Source organism: Carcharhinus amblyrhynchos, chromosome 1 (assembly GCF_965287045.1).
Source record: "Carcharhinus amblyrhynchos chromosome 1, sCarAmb.v2.hapA, whole genome shotgun sequence".
NCBI classification, from domain to species: Eukaryota; Metazoa; Chordata; class Chondrichthyes; order Carcharhiniformes; family Carcharhinidae; genus Carcharhinus; species Carcharhinus amblyrhynchos.
This window is the reverse complement of record NC_137324.1, coordinates 67,368,700-67,393,320: the sequence shown is the minus strand read 5'-3', so window position 1 is coordinate 67,393,320 and position 24,621 is coordinate 67,368,700. Positions and strand designations below refer to the sequence as shown.

Below are 24,621 nucleotides of genomic sequence, written 5' to 3'. Positions count from 1 at the left end.
AGGACCGGATGGAATGCATTCGAGGGTTCTGAAAGAAATGGTGGAGGTGATAGTGGATGCCTTGGTGGTTATTTTCCAGACGTCGCTGGATTCCGGGGAAGTGCCAGAAGATTGGAAAGCGGCTAATGGTACACCATTGTTTAAGAAGGGTGCCAGGCAAAATGCGGGGAATTATAGGCCGGTTAGTTTAACGTCTGTTGTAGGTAAAATGTTAGAATCCGTCATCAAGGAGGAAATAGCGAGGCATCTTGAGGGGAATTGCTTGATAGAGCAGACGCAGCACTGTTTCGTTAAGGGGAAGTCGTGTCTGACAAATTTATTGGAGTTCTATGAGGATGTGTCAAGGGCAGTGGATAGCGGAGAGCCGGTGGATGTGGTCTGTCTTGATTTTCAGAAGGCGTTTGACAAGGTACCTCACAAGAGGTTATTGCAGAAGGTCAGGGGACATGGAGTTGGGGGTAGGGTGTTAGCGTGGATAGAGGACTGGTTGTCAAATAGGAGGCAGAGAGTGGGGGTCAACAGGTGCTATTCGGATTGGCAGTTGGTGACTAGTGGAGTGCCTCAGGGGTCGGTGCTGGGGCCTCAGCTATTTACCATTTATACAGATGATCTGGAGGAGGGAACCGAGTGTATGGTGTCGAAATTTGCTAATGACACCAAGATTGGTGGAATGGCAAATTGCGCGGAGGGTGTGGAGAGTCTGCAGAAGGATCTAGATAGGCTGGGCGAATCGGCCAGGAACTGGCAAATGGAATTTAATGTTGGCAAGTGCGAGGTGGTCCACTTTGGTAGGAATAATGGTAGGAAGGATTATTACTTACGTGGCGAAAAACTGCAGCAGGCGACGGTGCAGAGGGACCTCGGGGTCCTTGTGCATGAGTCGCAAAAGCCCAGCTTGCAGGTGCAGCAGGTGGTCAGGAAGGCAAATGGGATGCTGGTCTTCATAGCGAGGGGGATTGAATATAAAAGTAGGGAGGTCTTGCTGCGGCTGTATAGGGCATTGGTGAGGCCGCAGCTGGAGTACTGTGTGCAGTTTTGGGCGCCGTACTTACGCAAGGATATTTTAGCCTTGGAGGGAGTGCAGAGGAGGTTTACTAGGCTGATGCTGGAGTTGAGGGGGTTGAGCTATGAGGAGAGGCTGAATAGATTAGGCTTGTACTCGTTGGAGTTTAGAAGAATGAGGGGAGATCTCATTGAGACGTATATGATGATGAATGGGATGGATAGGATAGAGGTGGAGAGACTCTTCCCGCTCAGAAAGGACAGTAGGACTAGGGGGCACAGCCTCAAGATAAAGGGGGGGCGGTTTAGAACGGAGTTGAGGAAGAACTTCTTCACTCAAAGGGTGGTGAATCCCTGGAATTCTCTGCCCGTTGAAGTGGTGGAGGCTACCTCGCTAAATATTTTTATGACGCGGGTTAATGGGTTTTTGATAAGAGAGGGGATTAAGGGTTATGGGGAGAGGGTGGGAATGTGGAACTGAGCCACGACAGATCAGCCATGATCTTATTGAATGGCGGGGCAGGCTCGAAGGGCCAGATGGCCTACTCCTGCTCCTATTTCTTATGTTCTTATGTCAGACTTTTTACTGTAAAAAAATCTGCCTCATACATCTCCTTTAAACCTTGCCCCTCACACCTTAAACCTGTGCCCCCTAGTAATTGACTCTTCCACCCTGGGAAAAAGCTTCTGACTAGCCACTCTGTCCATGCCTCTCATAATCTTATACACTTCTATCAGATTGCCCCTCAACCTCCGTCGTTCCAGCGAGAACAAACCAAGTTTCTCCAACCTCTCCTCATAGCTAATGCCCTCCATACCAGGCAACATCCTGGTCAATCTTTTCTGTACCCTCTCAAAGCCTCCACATCCTTCTAATAGTGGCGACCAGAATTAAACACTATATTCCAAGGTCCTATAAAGCTGCAACACGACTTGCCAATTTTTAAATTCAATGCCCGGCCGACAAAGGCAAGCATGCCGTATGCCTTCTTGACTACCTTCTCCATCTGCATTGCCACTTTCAGTGACCTGTGTACCTGTACACCCAGATCCCTTTGCCTATCAATACTGTTAAGAGTTCTGTCATTTACTGTGTACTGTGAATTGATCTTACATCACTTACTACACCATAAACAAGGCGGGATTTGAACATGTTCCTTTTCTTTTGTGGAGTCCTCCTCCTCTCAAATTTCATACCTGTTTGATCCATTTCTTGCATCTGCCTTCATCCAGCCAGTCTTTCTTCTGGGCATTGATGAGAACACCTTTCAAAAATTTATCTTTGTGCTTGGACATCACAATGGTGTTTCATCCATATTTCCAATGCTAGTGAATCAATGTGCATTCTTCTTTTGATGCCGGATGATGACAATACTATGAAATTCAATGATACAATAATACAAGTGGAAAAGATGGCAAATGCGGTGAGATTTTTGTTTTCTGACAGTGTACTAAATCATGTCTTTTTATGAATCTTGTGCAGCAGCTGGCACGAGCATCAAATTCTGAAATGCCATTTTTTTCAGTTCTGAGGGCACAGAGTTGGATGATTCCATGGGTGATTACATGGCCATTTTGTCTGCTCATTAACCTTGTGGATATAAAAAATGTGCTAAGTGTTTTAAAAAGCATTAAGATAAGCAAGTCCCCTGGGAACTGATGGATCTATCCCTAAATACTGAGGGAGGTGAGAGAGACGTCAATGAGGACCAGAGAATAGCCAAATGTTGCTCCTTTGTTTAAGAAAGGCAATGGGGATAATCCAATAAATTACAGGCCGACGAGCCTTACATCAGTGATACGGGAATTATTGAAGAGGATTCTTAGGCTCAGGATCCACTCACATATGGAAAAATACGGACTTATTAGCAAGAGGCAGCATGGCTTTGTGCGGTGGGAGGTCATGTGTCACAAACTTGATAGAGATTTTTGAGGAAGCGACAAAGATGATTGGTGAGGATCTACATGGACTTTAACGAGGCCTTTGACAAGGTCCCTCATGGCAAGCTAATACTGAAGGTGCAGTTACATAGGATCACAATGAGAGCTGGTAAGATGGATACAGAACTGGATTGGTCATAGAAGACAGAGTAGCACTGGAAGGATATTTAGAGATCTATGACCAGTGGTGTTCCGCAGGGATCCAGCTGGGACACCTGTTGTTCGTAATGTATATAAATGATTTGGAGAATATAGGTGATCAGATTGATAAGTTTGTGGACGACACAAAAATTAGGAGAGCTGCGGATAGTGAGGTGGATTGCCAAAGGATACAACAGGATATAGAGAGACTGGAGACTTGGGCGGAGAAATGGCAGATAGAATTTAATCTGGATAAATATGAAGTGATGCATTTTAAAAGGCCTTATACACGAGAGAAGTATACAGTAAATGGCAGAACTCTTAGAAGCATTAACATACAGGGGGATCTCGACATACAGATCCAGTTCCTTGAAAGTGACAACACAAGTGGGTCAGGTGGTTAAGAAGGCATGTAGCAGGATTGCCCTCATCAATCAGGGCACAGAGTATAAAAATTGGCAAGTTATGTTGCAGATCTACAGGACTTTAGTTAGGCCATATTTGGAATATTGTGTACAGCTCTGGTCATTACACTACCAGAAGGACGTGGAGGCTTTGGAGAGGGTATAAAAAAAAGTTTGCCTGGATCTTGCCTGGTTTGGAGGATATTGGCTATGAGGAAAGATTGGACAAACTTAGTTTGTTTTCACTTGAATGAGGGAAGCCGAGGGGTGACTCGATAGAAATTATGAGGGGCACGGATAGAATGGAGTCTTTTTCCCAGGGTAAAAAAGTCAATTACTAGGGGACATAGGTTTAAGGTAAAAGGGGAAAAATTTAAATGAGGTGAGAGACAAGTTTTTTTTTACACAGAGGGTGATAAGTACCTGGAATGTATTGCCATGGGACGTGGTAGAAGCAGATACAATAGCAAAGTTTAAGAGGCACCTTTACAGATACATGAATAGACAGGGAATAGAGGGATATGGACTGCGTAGAAGCAAAAAGTTTTTAGTTTAGAAAGGCATCATGTATTGGAGCAGGCTTGGTTGGCGAAAGGACCTGTTCCTGTGTTGTACTGTTCTTTTTCTTTTTATTAACCTATTCTGTCCCTTTTTTCTCCAGGTTAAATTGTGCTGCATACATGTTATTCTTTCTTGAAGGCATCATGATAGATCATAATACATTAGCCATGCTGATTGGCTGGAAGACTGCTGCACAATTTGGCAGAGGGAAAATCTAAATGTTCCTGCTTGCGCCTTTACACTAATGAATCGTATTAATTGACAGTAACTGATTATCACAATGTGGTGTGATCCCTGAAAAACTAGGGTTGATTTTTACGAGACATATGAAAAATTACATTTTTATCAGACAAAAATCAGTTTTATATGAAACTGACTCCTACACAAATACATTCTATATATTTCTTTTTACTAATAAAACATTTGTGCAGTGATAGAACTGTGTTATTTTGGGTGGGTGACATTGTCCTTGCCAATGTAGGACAATGTATATCTGACAATATTTACAGAAACACCCAATATTGAAAAGTTTGAAAAATACAGAAATAAATCCGCACTTTTTTCACCTTAATATTGTAAAGTTCAACGTACTTTTTCTACATCACAACCGTAATTTGGAAGGGTACTGGCTATGATTAAAATGCCAGATATTGAAATGCATGTCAGCTGTTCAAAAATCCCACATATCCTGTATTGAACTTTACTGAAACCACAATAAAGACAAGTTGCATAAAGTGATACACTAAACTATTGCCATTTAATCTGTATTGTGCCATATCTTGATTTCCATTTTAGCATTTTACTCCCATTATTGTAAACTAGACAATAACACTTGTGCTGTTTTATGCGAGAATAATGCTGAACTTCCTTAACTTCTGCATCATTCTACATACTATTTTTTGCACTGCTGTAGGGCAACATGGTGGCACAGTGGTTAGCACTATTGCCCCACAGTACCAGAAATCTGGGTTCAATTCCCAGTTTGGGTCACTACCTGTGCGGAGTCTGCAAGCTCTCCCCCTGTCTGCATGGGTTTCCTCCAGGTGCTCCAGTTTCCTCCCACAGTCCGAAAGACGTGCTGTTTAGATGCATTTGGCATAGTAAATTCTCCCTCAGTGTACCCGAATAGGCACAGAAGTGTGGCGACTAGGGGATTTTCACAGTAACTTCATTACTGAATTTATGTGAGCCTTTTTGTGACACCAAAAAATAAAAACATTGTATTGTGCATACTGCACTGATCTTCCTACTGTGATAATTTTTTGTACTTACTGTGGTACACCAAGACAGGCTGTTCCCTATCATTGCTGCGCATTGTCGTCCTGTCCCTGATCACAATGACTCTCTCTCCTCTCCACAGCTGTGCCACTGACCTCTGACCGGGTCACGCGTACAGATTGACTTCCGGGGCGGACCGCCATGTGCGCATGCGTGGAGAGCGGAGTAAGCGTTTGTTCCTGCTGGTGCTGGTGAGGGAGGGACTGGGGGGAGGAGAGGGGTAAGAGGAGGAAGGAGTGATGGGGGATGTGGAGTGAGGGGGAGGAAGGGGTTGGGGGGTGACGGAGGATGAGGGGATAGGAGGAGTGAGAGAGAAGGGGGAGGAGGGAATAGGGATGGGAGGATAGGAGGAAAGTGGCACCTCACACTCCAATTGACAGAATCGAACTGGATTGAAACCTCACAGTGGAAAAAGCCTACAAGATTAATGTTTGGGCAACCGTCCTCCAAAATGCTATTTTTAATTATAATATCTGGTAATTTAAAATCCATTTAGGAGTGAAATCAGAAGCACGTTTTGAAAGGGTAGTAGAAACCTTCTTGAGGAGGCTGGATGCTGAGTGGGTTGAAATTTTCGAGATATGTGGAGATTTTGTCAAATGAGGGCTTTGAGAATGCGGAACAAAGACAGATAAATGGAGTTAAGTGTAGAGTAGCTGTGAGCTAACTGCGTGGTGAAATCAGTTTGGGGAGTTCATTGGTGGATTGGATTTGGTATTGTGTGTGATCTATTTCATGCAGATTCTACAGAAAATTGCTCTTTGTAGTTACGAAAGAGTTAGTGTCTGGAACACTATAGGGTTATACTGTCATTAAATGGCAACATTTGAGGGCCTGAGATGCACAAAAATCTGAACAGATCATATCTTTCAGATTTGAATACTCAAGGATATATAGTTTCTCACTCAAAGATTTATTTTGCAATAGAAGTAATTATGAATCCATCAGTACTCATTATTATGGAGCAAATTGATAGCAACATCCAGTGTCTACATTTGCACGGTTAATCGTGGAAATCGGAAAGTTGCTATCCAGTTTCTTTTCTTCTGCAAGCTTTGCTATCTCATCTTCAAATTTGGGATCATAATTGGATTAATAATGTGATAAATTTTAATTGCTACCAATTAACTCCTGGCTGTGAAAGTGCAATTTTGAGAGATTTTATTCGTTCAGAATTTAATGATTGTTGGAGATGTAATTATATGACTTTTTCTTTGTCTGTTTCACTATCTCATTTTTCTTTCCCCCTCAATTTGCTTTCTGTACATGATTTTACATTGAATTAAGTATACTGATTTATATTGTGTACGTTGGCAATGTTCTTCAAAACAATTCATTAAAGAAATTGGGCGTTGTTCTTCCCGCTCAGGCATGTCCCAGGTGTGGAGGGCACTGCACCGAAAAGGATTGTTTAGTAACTGTAAGTTGTTGCTCAAAAACCCACAGAATCTGCAGGAAGATGTAAGAATAATTGACAATTTCTTCAAGACTGAATGCAAAATCTGTGCTATAGTATCTAGTATTGTGTTTGTTCTTTAGAATGGATGTGAAAGGGTACATGGGATTTAAGATGTTAACTTTTGTTATGAGTGGGAAAGAAAATCTCTCCATTGGGTTAAGATGAGATTAGAAAAAGCTATATAGTAGGTATTATGAAGATTTGAGAAGGTAAATGGAGGAAACCTATTTCCACTAATTGGTGAATGGGTAACCTTTGGGTATGAATTTAAATCACCTAAAAATGGAAGGAGCAGTTCTATAAATTATAATTTAAAGGTTTGAATTTCCTTGGCAGAAACAATGATAGGTAACAAGTAAATAACTTCAGACTAGAGGAATGAGATGAAATCGGTAATAGAGAACTGAGATAGATTTGATTTATTATTGTCACATGTTTTAGTATATAGTGAAAAGTATTGTTTTTATGTGCTATACAGACAAAGCATACCATCCAAAGAGAAGGAAAGGAGAGGATGCAGAATGTAGTGGTACAGTCATTGCTTATAGGCATCATGAGCTGAGTTTCCTCCTTTTGTCTTGCTGTGTATGATTTGAAAATTTTTGTCCTGTTTTAACTGTAGAGATTTTAAGTCATTTACGTTTTAAAAAGGATACATTGCCTGATATAATCCAACTGAATAATTTGAATTGGGACTTCTGTGACTCATTGGTATTTGAGATAATCTGTATATTAGTGCTCCTGATATTGAAAGTGCAATTTGTATGTACTTTGATTTAATTATAAAAATTATTTTTACCAAACCTACTTTATGGTTTATACCAGAAGTTACTGTTGCCAATTCTCTAGTAAGCAACTTTGCTTAAATGTCTATTACACAGAAACCATTAAAAAGAAAGCGTAGGGAACTTTCCAACAAAAATATACCCTTAACATTTCTTTTAATGCGGTTGAGAGAGTAAACTTCATATTGACTCCCATTATGTGGAAAAGGAGAGTAAAATTTTCTTGCTGTGTATTAAAAGTATAATTGACTGCATTTTTTTAGCTTCAATACAATTTTAAATTGTGAATAGAGTGCTTTGCAAACAATATAAAAGTAGAGAATTTGGTGCAAAGGGGGAAGGAGGTGAAGCTTTTTAACCACCATATGGGTAGTTAGTTATTCAAATCAACTATGATTGTATTGATTGGTAGACCAGGCTGAAGGGGTCATATGGTCTACTCTTGTTCCAATTTTGTGTGTTCTTAATGTTCATGTTCATATTTAATTCAGTCTGTCCATAACTTTAAACCAAGTACTTGATTTGATTTTTTTAAAACCTAAAAGCAAAAGGCTCAGCTGATTAAGTTCATATAATTAAATAAATAAATGTTGTAACTGCAATAAGTATGTTTATCTCTCGGAACTTCAGCTCAATTGTTGACTGGAGTTCAGGGTATAGACATTGCATCTAGAAGAGGGACAGTTACCTAGATACTTTTAAATAGGAGATAGTCATGGTCCTTCGATTAGCTAGTGGTAAGGTCTGGTTAGTAGTTAGCGATGAGAGTGTGACTGAGAGTTAGGCGGTGCCATTATGTAGTGCTCAGTGTGTCTTGGCCTATTCCCATATCCAACGTGTATAATTCTGTAGCATAGATGAGCAAACTGATCTGTGTATGGTGATGCAGAAGAGAGAAAAGGACTGCTCGGGGATATCATAGCCTGGGAACAGACACTGCTCGGGGACATCATAGCCTGGGAACAGACACTGCTCTCTGCGGTGGTGACTAAGAATTTCAAAGGCTGTGCCTGCCCAGTGCCAGAATTAAAAATCATCTTTGTTGGAAAAGAACTTAGTGAGAAGGAGAGGATCCAGTTGTCATGCTCAATTAGGCAGCAATGATATTTGTAGAATAAGGGGTTATATGCTCTATTGTTGTTTCAATTTCTTGTGTTCTTAATGTTCATATTCATATTTAATTCAGTCTGCCCATAACTTTAAACCAAGTACTTGATTTAGTTTTTGAAACCTAAAAGCAAAAGGCTAAGTTGATTAAGTACATATAAATATAACAAAAACCTGTTGAACTTTAACCTGGTGTTGTGAAACTTCTAATTTTAGGTAGAACAAGGAAGGAGGTTCTGTTTAAAGAGTTTTAGAAGCTAGGCTCCAAATTAAAGAACAGAATCCCAAAGATGTTAAATCTCTGGATTACTACCTGACCAACGTTCAAATTGGCATAGGATCTCAGATCAGGGATTTGAATGGGTGGCTGAAATGATTTGGAGGCCTAATTTTGATTTGTAGATTGTTACTGGGCAAGGGGAAGCTGTTCCATTGGGACAGACTTCATTTAACTTGGGCTGGGATCAGTATTCTGGTGAGATTATATAATTAGGGTTACAGATAGGGCATTAAACTAAAAAGATTGTGGGAGGGATGGCAAGTGAGAGAAAATTTACAAATCTAAATAGAATAGTCAAAGTTGTATAGTAGCGGAGCATTTTGGAAAAGATAAGCAGAGTGGGACAGGAAGGGACAAAACATTCAATGGGATAGTGCATAAATGAATAAAGACACATCAGGAAAACAGAAATTAATTAAAATTAAAGATGTTTTATTTGCTAGAAACTTTCATAAGATAGCGGAGGTAATGGCACAGATAAATAGATTTGATCTAATTGTTGTTACTGAGATTTTGCATAGTAGTGATCAACCATGATCAAAATGAATGGCGGAGTGGGCTTGAAGGGCCGAACGGCCTATGCCTGCTTCTATTTTCTATGTGACCATGGTTGAGAATTAAATATTCCAGGGTGCTTGATATTTTAAAAAGACAAACAAAATGAAACTGGTGGAGGGTGGTCTTGGATGACCTAGAAGTTGAATTTATAGTGGAGAGTAGTAACAAATGTGGTGTGAGTAGTTTATAGATCTTCCGAAAAGTAGCTGTACTGTTGAACAGAGTATTAAGCAAAAGAAGCCTGTAACAAAGGCAATGCAATAATCTTGGGGGGCTTTAATCAACAAATAGCCTGAACAAATCAAATTGGTAAAAGTAATTTGGAGGGCAAGTTCATGGAATGCATTCAAGGCAGTTTTCCTCCTAGAAAAATACTTAAGTGGAAGCAGCCAGGGAGGAGGAAGAGGGTAAGATATTGTTTGGTATAATGACATAGGGTTAACTAATAATCTCACAATAAACAATCCGCTGGGAAAGAATTGTTATAATGGACATTCAAAGTGAGTTTGAGTGATGTGCATAAATACAAGTGTGTTGAACTCAAAGCCAATTCCATAGGTACTGTATGAGGGTGAATTGGCTGATGTAGATGATGCAGTTAGCTTAAGGTATAATGGTAAATGAGCAATAGTGAACATAATTCTCTACATAATTCTCATAACTTCTACTGAGAAATAAAAATTCCACATGAAAAACATTCATCCCTGACTAACTGAAGACATTAAGAATAGCATTCAATTAAAAGTAAAAATTGTATACGATTGCCAAGAGTAGTAGTATCTGGAGAATTTTACATACCAGCAAAGACTGACCAAAAATTCATCAGGATGAACATCAAATAAGAATAAACTAGCCATAAAGCAAAAACAGATAGTAGGACCTTTTACAAGCATGTAAAAAGCAAAAGGGTAACAAATGGATCAAGATCTTAGAGGCTGAGATAGGAGAAATTATATTGCATAAGAAGAAAATGGCAGACATTAAACAAATATGTTGTCTGCCTTTACAGTAGAAGATGCAAACACACCAGAAATGGTGAGAAATCAAGGATCCAATGAGAGTAAGGAACTTAAAGTAATTCTTATTATTAAAAAAAACTGGAGAAATTAATGAGACATAAAACCAGCAAATCCCCTGGATCTGATGGACTCCATCTTAGGTTTTAAAAGATGGCTGTTGAGGTAATGGTTACACCGGTGGTGATCTTCCAAAGTTCGCTTCTCTGGAACCATTGCACTGGATTGGAAATTGGCAAATGTAACACTATTGATCAAGAAATATGGGTAAGAGAAAATGAGGAACCAAAGGCTAAGTTAGTCTGATATCATTTGTCAGGAAAACGCTGAAGTAATGTTATGGAATAATATGATTAGACAAGGCAGAGTCCTCATTTTGTTATGAAAGGGGAACACTGACTCTCTCATATAGCAGAACAAATGATTGTTGAAAGTTGGAGGATTCTGAGGGCTTGACAGGGTAGCTGTTGAGGAGCTGAGCCACCCCCCCCCCCCCCCCCCCCCCCCCGCCCCGCAACCTTTGTTGAGAATCTAGAACTGAGGAGGGGGAGGATAGTCACAGTTTGAGTAGTCGGTCATTTTGATCTGAGATGTGAAATTTTTTCACTTGAGGGTTTTGAATCTTTGGGGTGGCACAGTGGTTAGCACTGCTGCCTCACAGTGTTAGGGACCAAGATTCAATTCCTGGCTTGGGTCACAGTGTGGAGTTTGCACATTTTCCCCATGTCTGCATGGATTTCCTCCAGGTACTCTGGTTTCCACAGTCCAAAAGACGTGCTAGTTAGGTGCATGGGCTATGATAAATTCTCCCTTAGTGTATCCCGAACAAGTCCAGAGTGCGGCAACTAGGGGATTTTCACAGTAACTTCATTGCAGTGTTAATGTCAGCCTACTTGTGACACTAATAAATAAACTTAAATTTAGCATGTTCAAGGCTGAGATTGATGGATATAAGGACCAGATGAAAAAGTGAAGCTGAGGTCAAAAACCAGCTATGATCCTATTAAATGCTCAAGGGGTCTCTATGGCTTACTGTTGCTCCAATGTTTTATTTTTCTTAAAAATTCATTGCTTTTATCAGCAAACTAAATCTTGGTTAGGCTCCTGAAAATCTTTAATGAGATGAATATTGGAATTTTTGAAAATACAAACATTCAAGTGTGTATGGCCTCTGCTCTAAATTCTTTTCCCAGCTACCACACTGCATTAGATTCAAATTGAAAAAGAATAATTAGCTGTATAGTAGATGCAGTGTTGCCTTTGAAATCATGTGGGGGTGAATCCCTCTGCTGCCTGCAATTTGAATCTAACCACATGTGATATGTTTTGTCAGTTCTCAAATGGATGCCAGCTGGGTTAGCTCCTGATTTTTGAACATTTTGCCTCAAGGGAGGGAAAAACTGACATGGGCTGTCATGACCTCCACTCGAGGTACACTTCAGGGATGCCTCATGATCGCGAAACATCTCACCTCATGGGAAGAGAAACTGATGCATGACCTGGCCTCTACTAAGCACACCTCAAAGTAACTAAGCAGCTTATCTCCAGAGAGGTTAGGGGTGATAGGAGGAGAAACTGTCAAAAGGCTGCTTCACCTAAGCAGCGAATGGTTTTTGTTGGCTTAGTGCAAAGTAAAATTGAAATGAAAATTGGGCTAGGGAAGGAAACAGCCTCACTTGTAACTTGCTTGCAGTGTATCTTTTAAACTAAAATTTGCATTTCATTTATTTTGTTAATGAAGTCCAATGAAATTAGTTATTTTATATAAACTAGCTTGGCGAAGGGGGTGGGAACCAAAGCAAAAGTGAACAAACTCAATGGGAACCAGAGAGTAAGGCCATTAAAACTCAGGGAAAGAGCAGGCATGGTGTGGTTGCTAATCAAAGACGGTCTATTGGACTGAAGTGTATTTGTTTCAATGTGGGAAGTGTAACAGGTAAGGCAAATGACCTTAGAGCTTGGATTAGTACTAAGAACTATGATGTTGCTATTACAGAGACTTGGTTAAGGGAAGGACAGGATTGGCAGCTTAACATTCCAGGATACAGATGTTTCAGGTGGGATAGAGGGGATGTAAAAGGAGTGGAGGAGTTGCATGACTGGTTAAGGAGAATATCACAGCTGTACCGTGGGAGGACACTTCGCAGGGACAATATAGCAAGACAATACGGGTAGAGCTCACGAATAGGAAGTGTGTCATCACAGTGTTGGGGGTTTACTATTGGCCGCCCAACAGCCAGCAGATCGAAGAACAGATTTTGGCAAGGTGTAAAAGTAACAAGGTTGTTGTGGTGGGAGATTTTAACTTCTATATTGACTGGGACTCAGTGCTAGGGCCATAGGTGGGATAGAGTTTGTAAGGGACATTCAGGAAGGCTTCTTGAAACAGTATGTATATAGTCGAACTAGGGAAGGGCCAGACTAGACCTGGTATTGGGGAATGAGCCTGGCCAGATTGTTAATGTTTCAGTAGGGGAGCAGTTCGGATACAGAAAAGGTTTACCAGGAGGGCATTAGGTATGAGAAGAAGTTGGAGAAACTTGGTTTGTTCTCACTGAAATGACGGAGGTTGAGGGGTGACCTGATAGAAGTCTACAAGATGATGAGGGGCTTGGACAGAGTGGACAGTCAGAAGCTTTCTCAGGGTGAAAGAGTCAATTACTAGGGGGCATATGTTTAAGATATGGGGGGAAGTGTTTAAAGGAGATGTACAAGGCAGGTTTTTTACACAGGATGATGGGTGCCTGGAAGTCGCTGCCGGGGAGATAGGGGAAGCAGATACGATAGTGATTTTTAAGAGGCGTCTTGGCAAATTATGTGAATAGGATGGGAATAGAGGGAAATGGTTCCCAGAAGGGTAGGGGGTTTTAATTCAGTCAGGCAGCATGGTCGATGCAGGCTTGGAGGGCCAGAAGGCCTGTTCCTGTGCTGTAATTTTCTCTGTCTTTATTCTTTATATTTAGGCATGTGAACATGTAAGAGTTTTTTAGCAAAAGGAAGGGCAGTTGAAGTAGATATCCTTCATTTTAAAGAAAAGCAAAAAGTTTGTAAGACCGTAGGGAGAAACATTATGGGTAGTGGGACTAAGATGATAGCGTTTTCAAACAATAGACACAGTCAAATGGCTGCCGTCAATGCTGTATGATTCTATAATTTTCTTCATAATTGAATGAAAATTGAATAAATACTGTTTTCATTTGTTCAATGTTAATTTTATTTATTTAGTAATATGTCTGGATTATTTGTGCTACTAAATCCACCCTCTATGAAACATCAATTCTAGTTTTCATCTAACAAAACACCTTTTTAAAAAATATTCATACATAGAATATGGCCATCGTTGGTTTGGTCAGTATTTATTGCCAATCCCTAATTGCCCTTGGGAAGGTAATAGTGAGCAGCTGCCTTGAAGTGCTGCAGTCCATATGGTCTATGTGCACCATGGTGCTGTTAGGAAGGGAGTTCCAGGTTGACCCAATAACAGTGAGAAAAGGTTGGTATAGTTCCAACTCGGGTTGTGTGGCTTGGAGGACAGCTTACAGGTAATGGTGTTCACGTGCATCTGCTAGCCTTGTCCTTCTTGGTAGTTGAGTTTGTGGGTTTGGAAGGTGCTGTGAGTTGCTGCAGCGTATCTTGGATATGTTACACTGCTGCTGTTGTGCATTAGTGATGGAGGGAATGAATGTTTGAGGTAATGCATGGAGTGCCAATCAAGCGGTCAACTTTGACCTGAATGGTGTTGAGTTTCTTGAGGGTTGTAGGAGCTGCACAAATCCAGGCAAGTGAAGAGTATTCTTTTGCACTCCTGATTTGTGCCTTGTAGATGGTGAACACGTTTTGGAGAGTCAGAAGATGCTACTTGCCACAAAATTTGCATCCTTTGATCTGTTCTTGTCACAGTTCTTATAAGGCTGGTACAGTTCATTTTCTGATCAAAGGTAACCTGCAGGATGTTGATGGTGGTGGATTCAGTGATTGTAATGCCATTGAATGTCATGGGGAGATGGTTAGATTCTCTCTTGTTGGAGATGGTCATTGCCTGGCAGTTGGGTAATGTAAATGTCACTTGCCACTTATCAATCTAAGCCTGAATGTTGTCCAAGTCTCGCTGCAAATGGGCACAGACTGCATCAGTCTCTTAATTGTGAATGGTGTTGAATGTTATACCATCATTAGCAAAGATTAATCTTAGGAAGGAAGGTCATTGGTTAAGCAGTTGAAGATGGCTGGCCTTAGGACATTATCCTGCAGTGATGTCCTGGAACTGAGGATTTACCTCCAAAAAACACAACCATCTTCCTTTATGCCAGGAATGATTGCATCCAATGGAGAGTTTTCCCTTTGACTCCGATTTTGCTGGAGCTCTTTGATGCTGTACCTAGTCAAATGCTGCCTTGATTTCAAGGGTTGTCATTCTCACCTCACCTCTGGAATTTGGCACTTTTGTCCATGTTTGGTGCTTGTTAGAAAGATATGGTGACAATCATGGGAGATTTTAATTCACATATAAGCTGGAAAAGTCAGATGGGCAAAGATAGCCTTGTTGTGGAGTTTGTTGGATAGTTTCTTAGAATGGCATGTTCTGGAGCCAACCAGAGAGCAGGCAATACTAGACCTGGTAATTATGTAATGAGATGGGAGTAATCAATGATCTCATAGTTAAGGCACCCCTGAGATAAGAGACCATAATTTGATAGAATTTTACATTCTGAGGGAAAGAAGAGTGCTCCTGAGACTGTTCCTAAACCTAAATAAGGGCAGATTTCAGAAGGCGTTTGACAAGGTACCTCACAAGAGGTTATTGCAGAAGGTCAGGGGGCATGGAGTTGGGGGTAGGGTGTTAGCGTGGATAGAGGACTGGTTGTCAAATAGGAGGCAGAGAGTGGGGGTCAATGGGTGCTATTCGGATTGGCGGATGGTGACTAGTGGAGTGCCTCAGGGGTCGGTGCTGGGGCCTCAGCTATTTACCATTTATATAGATGATCTGGAGGAGGGAACCGAGTGCAGGGTGTCAAAATTGGTGGAAAGGCAAATTGTGCGGAGGGTGTGGAGAGTCTACAGAAGGATCTAGATAGGCTGGGCGAATGGGCCAGGAAATGGCAAATGGAATTTAATGTTGGCAAGTGCGAGGTGGTCCACTTTGGTAGGAATAATGGTAGGAAGGATTATTACTTACGTGGAGAAAAACTGCAGCAGGCGACGGTGCAGAGGGACCTCGGGGTCCTTGTGCATGAGTCGCAAAAACCCAGCTTGCAGGTGCAGCAGGTGGTCAGGAAGGCGAATGGGATGCTGGCCTTCATCGCGAGGGGGATTGAATATAAAAGTAGGGAGGTCTTGCTGCGGCTGTATAGGGCGTTGGTGAGGCCGCAGCTGGAGTACTGTGTGCAGTTTTGGGCGCCGTACTTACGCAAGGATATTTTAGCCTTGGAGGGAGTGCAGAGGAGGTTGACTCGGCTGATGCCGGAGTTGAGGGGGTTGAGCTATGAGGAGAGGCTGAATAGATTAGGCTTGTACTCGTTAGAGTTTAGAAGAATGAGGGGAGATCTCATTGAGACGTATAAGATGATGAATGGGATGGATAGGATAGAGGTGGAGAGACTCTTCCCGCTCAAAGGATAGTAGGACTAGGGGGCATAGCCTCAAGATAAAGGGGAGGCGGTTTAGAACAGAGTTGAGGAGGAACTTCTTCACTCAAAGGGTGGTGAATCTCTGGAATTCTCTGCCCGTTGAAGTGGTGGAGGCTGCCTCGCTAAATATTTTTAAGACGCGGGTTGGTGGGTTTTTGATGAGAGAGGGGATTAAGGGTTATGGGGAGAGGGCGGGAAAGTGGAACTGAGCCACGACAGATCAGCCATGATCTTATTGAATGGCGGGGCAGGCTCGAAGGGCCAGATGGCCTACTCCTGCTCCTATTTCTTATGTTCTTATGTTAATTACAAGGGCAGGAAAGTTGAGCTGACTAAAATGAATTGGCAATTAGGTTAAGGGATAGGTCAATAAAGATGTAATAGCAAACAGTTAAGGGGATATTTCAGGACGCACAGGATAGATACATTCCAATGAGTAAAATATGTCTAAGGAGCTGACTCACTATCCATGATTAACTAGAAAGGCAGATAGTATCAAAATTAAAGAACATGTAATCATGCAAATGCAGGTGGCAGATCAGAAGATTGGACAGAATATAAGGAACAGCAAAGAAAGATTCAAAGATCAATAAGGGTTGAGGAAAAATCAGAGAGAAAACTAGCCAGAAATACAAAGTGTGTTTTTATAAATACTTTAAGAGGAAAATGAGAAATGTATATAGAAAGTGAGCCTGGAGAATTGATAATGGAAAACAAGGAGATGCAGATGAGTTAGGGGAAGCAGTGATGTAGTGGTATTGTTGCTGGACCAGTAATCCAGAGGCCCATTGTAATGGTCTGGGGACCTGGGTTCGAATCATACTTTGGTAGATGGGTGAAATTTGAAATCAATTAAAATTTGGCATTAAAAGTCTACTGATGACCATTGTCATCTATCGGATGCTACCGGGAGTTGATGGATTGAGTTATAAGGAGAGGTTGAATAGACTGGGACTTTTTTCTGTGGAGCGTAGAAGGCTGAGGGGTGATTTTATAGAGGTCTATAAAATAATGAGAGGCACATATTTGCTAGATAGTCAATATCTTTTCCGAAAGGTAGGGAAGTCTAAAACTAGAAGGTGTAGGTTTAAGGTGAGTGGGGAGAGATACAAGTGTCCAGAGGAGTAGTATTTTCACACACAGGGTGGTGAGTGTCTGGAACAAGATGCCAGAGGTAGTAATAGAGGTGGATACAATTTTGTCTTTCTAAAAGCATTTAGATACATAGATACGATGGGTATAGAGGGATATGGGCCAAACGCAGGCAATTGGGATTAGCTTAGGGGTTTTTTAAAAAAAGGGGGCAGCATGGACAAGTTGGGCCAAAGGGCCTGTTTCCATGCTCTAAACCTCTATGACTCTCTTGTCGATTGTCGTAAAAACTCATCAGGTTCACTAATGTCCTTTAGGGAAGGAAGTCTGCTGTCATTACCTGGTCTGGTTTACTTATGATGCCAGATCCACAGCAGTGTGGTTGACTTTTAAATGCCCTCAGGATGGACAATAAATGCTGGCCGAGCCAGCAGCATCCACATCCTAAGAACGAATAAAGGAATACATCAAGGAACACATTAATTACAGAGGATTCTGGGGCTGGAGGTGTTTACATTGATGGGGAGGGGCAAGCATAGAGGGATATAAAAATAAGGATGAGTATTTTAAAACCAAGATGTTGTTCGACCAGGAGACATTCTAGGTCAGCAAACGAAGAGGTGGGAAAGGGGTAAGGAAATGGGACTTGCTGCAAGTTAAGTTATGGATAGTAATGTTGGTGTTTACAAAGGGTAAAATATGGGACACTAGCCAGGAGTGCATTGGAATAGATTGTCTGAAAGGGGTTTTCAAATATTTTCACAGTTGAAGTGAAGGTGAAGCTTTTCTATTTACTTTGAATATCTGATTACTGCATTTGAATTAGGATTGCTCTGTCGCATTTGACTGAGTACAAACATTGTTAACAGTGTGGATAGTATTAATAGAGATGCCCAGTCAAAATATTGTCTGTTAAATGGATATTATCAGATAATTTGTCAATTAGGTTTCAGGTTACGATTAAGTACAAAAAATAATTATGAAGTTGCTGATTATTGTAGATTTGGCTGATAAAATCCAACAAAATGAAAGACACCAAATTAGTGGTTTGGTGGTTATTGAAATACTTGCGGTATGGATTTACTGATGTTTAAATATGTTTGATTAACATTTAACAGATGAGGCTTCCGAAAAACTGTTCGGCAGAATGCTAAGCCGATAGCCTTTCCGTGAAATTCTAGGAATAGAATTGTATTTGGAAGGATTAGTTTACAGCCCATGGCAATAAGTCCTTTTGAATCCAATAAATATTAATGAATTTTTAGTTTCCTCTGTAACATCATCTTCACAGCATAAAGAAAAGTCATTATCCTAATATTCCACAAATAATATCATTAAAGTGCTAAAGACATTATTCTTTTGATTCGTCAATATGAGGCCTTATTAAGAACTGGGATGGGGGTGGAGAATGAAATAGAATGGTGAATGAACTGAATCAATTTTCAACCTGTGCCACTGCAGACTAGAATAAGTCGGAAGATGCCTAGTTCATATTGTTTGCTAATTGCAGGATCATATTTTACTTTTTGCATTTTTTTGGAATGGCCTACATATTCAGACTGCCATTGAAGAATTGTATTTATCTAGACCCTTTTAAAACTTTGGAATATCTTAAAGCGCTTTGCATCAATGAAATACTTTTGTAGTGTGATCACTATTACAATATCAGAAAAAACTTCAACCAATTTTTGGCCACGAAGAAATGGGAGAATGGCAATAAGTCATAATGCTCATTTCGAGAGCCAGTGTAGACATGCTGAACCAAATGGCTGCTGCTTAAGTCAGTGATTCTGTGACATCTTGAGACTTGCTGCAGTTGCAGAAATTGTTTCGATATTTCAAACCCTTGCCTATCAGTAGAATTGAAGATCAGATTTTTTTTTCTGGGTCTACAAATTGTTTACCTTCTGATTCTTTTACCCATTACCTGAACTTTGTCCTCTGGTTAATGACTGGTTTCTCTTTATTTACTGCATCAAAACTCTTTAAGAACACCTCCATTAAATCTACCCTTCTCCTTCATGCTATCAGGAGAGCAACCTCAGCTTTTCTCATTTCCCCACTTAAGTGTTCCACTATCTGGTATCATTGTAAATGTCACTAAGAAGTTGATAGGACATACAGATGTAAAATTTTAAAATAGATTATAGGTATATAACCATTATAGGGGGTGAAAGCATCTTTCAGCGTACTACTATACCAGTGCAGACCTGACAGCCCCAGATTCACTTCCTGCACTGCCAGCAGCCATGACACAAGGAGGCAGCAATGGTCTAGTAGTATTATTGCTAGATTATTAATCCAGAAACTCGGCTAATGTTCTTTGATTTGATTTATTAATGTCACGTGTATTAGCATACGTGTGAAAAGTATTCTTTCTTGTGTTTTATACGGACAAAGCATACTGTTTATAGAGAAGAAAACGAGTGCAGAATGTCGTAGGGTGTAGAGAAAGAGCAACTTAATGCAAGGTAGGTCTATTCAAAAGTCTGATGGCAGAAGGGAAGAAGCTGTTCTTGAGTCAGTTGATCTCAGACTTTTGTATTGTTTTCCCAAAGGAAGAAGGTGTAAGAGAATATCTCTGGGGTGCGTGGGGTCCTTGATTTTCCAAGGCAGTGAGGGATGACAAAAATGGGGAAACAAGCTATTTAGGAGTTGTCTTTTTAAAGAATATTAAAAGTTGTGTGTGGAATGAATTGAAGTTTTGAAATGTTAATATACTTGCAAAACCAGAAAGCAAATCACGGCTGCAATAATCTTGATTTAGTGCTGCTCTTACTGCTGTTGCACGTGCACGTCTCACGAGGCGTCTACATTCCCCAAGAAAAGCCGACCTCTGATCAATGGTCAACTCCAACTTACTTCAATAAACTATTGGCCTTGCAGTGGTTTTCCTGAAGCTTTCTATAGCATCTGCATTTTGTTTTTGCCACTTTTGATGCTGATCGGCTAGGCAGCTGGAGCAGTTGCACATGTACGTTCGACTTGTGTTGCATTTGCCAGTGCATGTGTGATCCTTCACACAGCTGGTAAGTGTGTGACTGTGGTGAACCTTGCATGATTTATATAGATGATCTGGAGGAGGGAACCAAGTGTGTGGTGTCGAAATTTGCTGATGACACCAAGATTGGTGGAACGGCAAATTGCGCGGAGGGTGTGGAGAGTCTGCAGAAGGATCTAGATAGGCTGGGCGAATGGGCCAGGAACTGGCAAATGGAATTTAATGTTGGCAAGTGTGAGGTGGTCCACTTTGGTAGGAATAATGGTAGGAAGGATTATTACTTACGTGGAGAAAAACTGCAGCAGGCGACGGTGCAGAGGAACCTCGGGGTCCTTGTGCATGAGTCGCAAAAACCCAGCTTGCAGGTGGTCAGGAAGGTGAATGGGATGCTGGCCTTCATAGTGAGGGGGATTGAATATAAAAGTAGGGAGGTCTTGCTGCGGCTGTATAGGGCATTGGTGAGGCCGCAGCTGGAGTAGTGTGTGCAGTTTTGGGCACCGTACTTACGCAAGGATATTTTGGCCTTGGAGGGAGTGCAGAGGAGGTTTACTAGGCTGATGCCGGAGTTGAGGGGGTTGAGCTATGAGGAGAGGCTGAATAAACTAGGCTTGTACTCGTTAGAGTTTAGAAGAATGAGGGGAGATCTCATTGAGACGTATAAGATGATGAATGGGATGGATAGGATAAAGGTGGAGAGACTCTTCCCGCTCAGAAAGGACAGTAGGACTAGGCACAGCCTCAAGATAAAGGGAGGACGGTTTAGAACGGAGTTGAGGAAGAACTTCTTCACTCAAAGGGTGGTGAATCTCTGGAATTCTCTGCCCGTTGAAGTGGTGGAGGCTGCCTTGCTAAATATTTTTAAGATGCGGGTTGATGGGTTTTTGATAAGAGAGGGGATTAAGGGTTATGGGGAGAGGGCGGGAATGTGGAACTGAGCCACGACAGATCAGCCATGATCTTATTGAATGGCGGGGCAGGCTCGAAGGGCCAGATGGCCTACTCCTCCTGTTTCTTATGTTCTTATGTTATGTTCTTATGCTTTTTCTGGTGTAGGCTTGCATGGTTTAGGAGCTCCTGTGGGCTAAAATTTAACAAGTGTAATGTTGGACTCAATAATCCCTATTTTGGGTTGATATTTGCACTTGACTTTTGCCCAACATTGGTGGTGGGTGAAGGCAGCAAATAATGATCAGCACACTGCTCTGTAATGCAATTTTGCATGAGTCGCATTCATAAAAATATCTATGGGGTAGATCTTTGCAGCATCTTGCCTGAGGATAGTGTGAATGAACAATATATTTCACAAAGAAAACTGGAGAGGTGATGGATAGGGTGCTATCCGAAAGTGAGCAATTGTATTGATGCTAATCTATTGTTTTACTTTTACAGGTCTTGGTGTGAGCAAGAATGTTGGACATCAGAGGTTGGGCAGAGTACATTGTTGAATGGGCTGCAAAAGACCCCTATGGTTTCCTTTCAACAGTTATCTTGGCACTAACCCCACTGTTCTTAGCAAGCGCAGTGTTGTCGTGGAAACTGGCAAAAATGATTGAGGCCAGAGATCGAGAGCAGAAGAAAAAACAAAAGCGTCAAGAAAATATTAATAAAGCAAAAAGACCAAAGAAGGATTGAACATGTAACCAGGAAACATTCCCTATCTTGAACAAAAATGCAGCTTGTTTTTCAGATTTAACAATTGCAGTTATATTTGGCAATAACTTCCGTGGATGGCACCATAATTCAGTGACTGCTTCCTTAGATATGCTTTTGTCTTCTAATATTTCAAATTTTGGGTTTATATAATTGAGATGAATACAACTAATGCTTCACAGCTAATTTTCTACTGTACTGTTTCCTATTTGAAATAAGTGTACATTCTCATTCCTTGTGTACCTATTTCATAATATCTGTAATCTTGTGATTATGAAAGTGTACTGAACCATTGCACTGAAATCAATATATTGATACATTCATAAAAATAATGTTTGGAAGTCAATGTAAGGTTACTGTTTCTGATTTTAAAAACAACCTCTAATTTATATCGAATTCTACTTTGCTTAAAAGCCTGAACTATTATTGACTGAATTTAATTCACAGTTGCAAAATAATAAGAGAGAAGGGAAAAACCTGAAACAGTTTTGTAATGTGATGCATTGTAAAGCCATTGGAGGACAAGGCTCCACTTTGAAGTGAAAGTCTTTGGCAAGATACTTCTCTTAGTTAATAGCCAACATGAATTAAATTGTGTTGCAATGTAACGTTACACCACTTGTATGTAATATTATAAACGTTTGTGCAAGATGGTTTATTGTTTCTGAACAACATTTTTGCCAAATACTTTTATAGTAGGTGGTGCTGTTTAGTTTCTCCATGCTCCTCATGGTAACTATATTATATGGTACCTTTTGTACTGTGAAAATTGTCCTTTGATCTATTGAATGGTATGAGATAAATGCTGCTGTGTTGACTATAAATGGCATTATTCATATTGCTCTGTCGTTGGGCATTGTACACTACAAAAGGAGCCAACTGCACGGATGATTTTATAAAATTCTCAATCTTTTATGAAATTATTGATATTTGTGCTGGCTGTTACTAATGAGTTTGACTAAGTTACATTTGGATGTATATCTTTCAGTGGCTCATTGTTGCATATTAATCTAATTTGTAGTTCTGTACATTTTTCTTAAGTTTAAAAATGATTAGAAACTATTTGCTGATCAGTGCACTAAATCTGCTTCGTACAAAACGTACTAATATTGTGAATGTTGAGAATTTAAAAATTCAGGAAATACTAAGCTGGTCTGGCAGCGGCTATTGAAAAAGAAATGTTTCAGGAAAGGTTATTGAAACGTGAACTTCAAAAAAAATCTTACTGGTTTTCAAAAATAGAGAAGGAGCAGACAAAGTACAATAAAATGACATAGCTCCCTTCCCCTTCGGTAAACAGGTGAAATTGAGGCAGGTCAAATTTGGTTGCAAGCTCACAAAACTACTAGAAGTCCCATCAGCAAACAGATTAGTAAACCATTTGAGTTCCCTCTCCATCAAGACAGGCTGTGTCAACCTTGGAAGGCAACAATAATTGTTATTACAAATAGGGCCCAAAAACAAAGGAGAGGTAAGTTTAAAATGTTGACCACATGGCTTCCAAATTTTTAAGTCACACCGGTGTTTGGCATGTAGTAGAAGAAGGAGATAGTGGAGTATAAATTACGGTGGAAAGAGGATGAGTAGCAGGAATGCACTTCTGTAAAACACTAGTTTACACTTGGATTGTGACACTATTAAAATGTTTTGAATACTTGTTGCCCAATAGTAGAACAGTTAGTGCTAGTCAAGCACCTGCTTCCCTGTCTGAAATATTGGTCATAAGAAGTCTCACAACACCAGGTTAAAGTCCAACAGGTTTATTTGATAGTGACTTACCTGGTGAAAGAGCAGTGGCTTTTGCTACCAAATAAACCTGTTGGACTTTAACCTGGCGTTGTGAGACTTCTTACTGTGTTTACCCCAGTCCAACGCTGGCATCTTCACATCGTGAAACATCGATCTACAGGCCAGCAGTCATATGTGCCCAAACAAATGTTGACATTGGCTTGTTTACTATAATAAAAATTATTTCTGTGAAAAAAAATTGATAGACATTGAAAAAGAAACAGGAAGCTAGACAGAATGTTCATTTTTACAGCTTGAATCCTGCCAGTTGAGGAAAGAGGCAACTTATTGCAGTGCTGTAAATCCACCTTAATTTTGGTGACCAGGTTTGTAAAGTCTGTTTAGTGAACAGGCGCAAGGGAGTGTGTTATGTTCACACCTAAGTAGTAAAGAGCAATAATAGATCTACAAAACTGGAAAGCTTCTGGGACAATCTGGTTATAGGGTTGATTGGAAAACTTCTGTTGATATCAAATTTACAGCCAGGGAATGGGCCAAAGATGCTGAAACTATTCATTGTCGTCAATACAGGCAATATGAGTCGTAATGTATATTAGAGGAGGTCTTCAGCATGTTAAGGATATGTTGGATACCCTTTTGCACTATTGATGACTTTACGACTATGGGCACAGATTGTATCACGAAGGAAAAGGGCACCTGTTACTGGCTCTCAGGATAGAAGGAAGCATTTTGAGTAGTGAGAGGCTTGTAACATCCTGCACGAGGTCAATGGAAAATGCTGACCTGTGCATGCTTGTATGGGGAGGTAGAGAGAAGGTGGATCTATAAATTTTGAACTAACCAAAAATTGTAAACAATCCTACTTCACCTGGTTTAAAAACTGTCTTTGCATCCAGAGATACAACAATTTCAGGGTCAATCAAGGCAGTCGGAGAAAGTATAATGTCAAGAAGACAATGTACATTTGATA

General features: G+C 40.6%; 1 protein-coding gene across 2 annotated transcripts; it reads left to right on the top strand.

Moving 5' to 3' along the window:
• Positions 1-5,450: 5,450 nt before the first annotated feature.
• smim15 (small integral membrane protein 15) lies at positions 5,451-22,825 on the top strand. 2 transcript variants are annotated; one of them, XM_080186393.1, is made up of 2 exons: positions 5,451-5,492; positions 21,642-22,825. In XM_080186393.1, exon 2 carries the CDS (start codon positions 21,660-21,662, stop codon positions 21,882-21,884), a length of 225 nt encoding a protein of 74 aa, XP_080042519.1. In that variant the 5' UTR covers positions 5,451-5,492; positions 21,642-21,659; the 3' UTR covers positions 21,885-22,825. The 2 variants fall into 2 exon arrangements, with proteins under 2 accessions (XP_080042519.1, XP_080042512.1); XM_080186386.1 differs by having other exon boundaries at positions 5,460-5,518.
• The last annotated feature ends 1,796 nt before the right edge of the window (positions 22,826-24,621 follow it).

Coding starts and splice junctions, on each gene's coding strand:
- smim15 (XM_080186393.1), top strand. CDS start 21,660: ATGTTGGACATCAGAGGTTGGGCAGAGTACATTGTTGAATGGGCTGCA.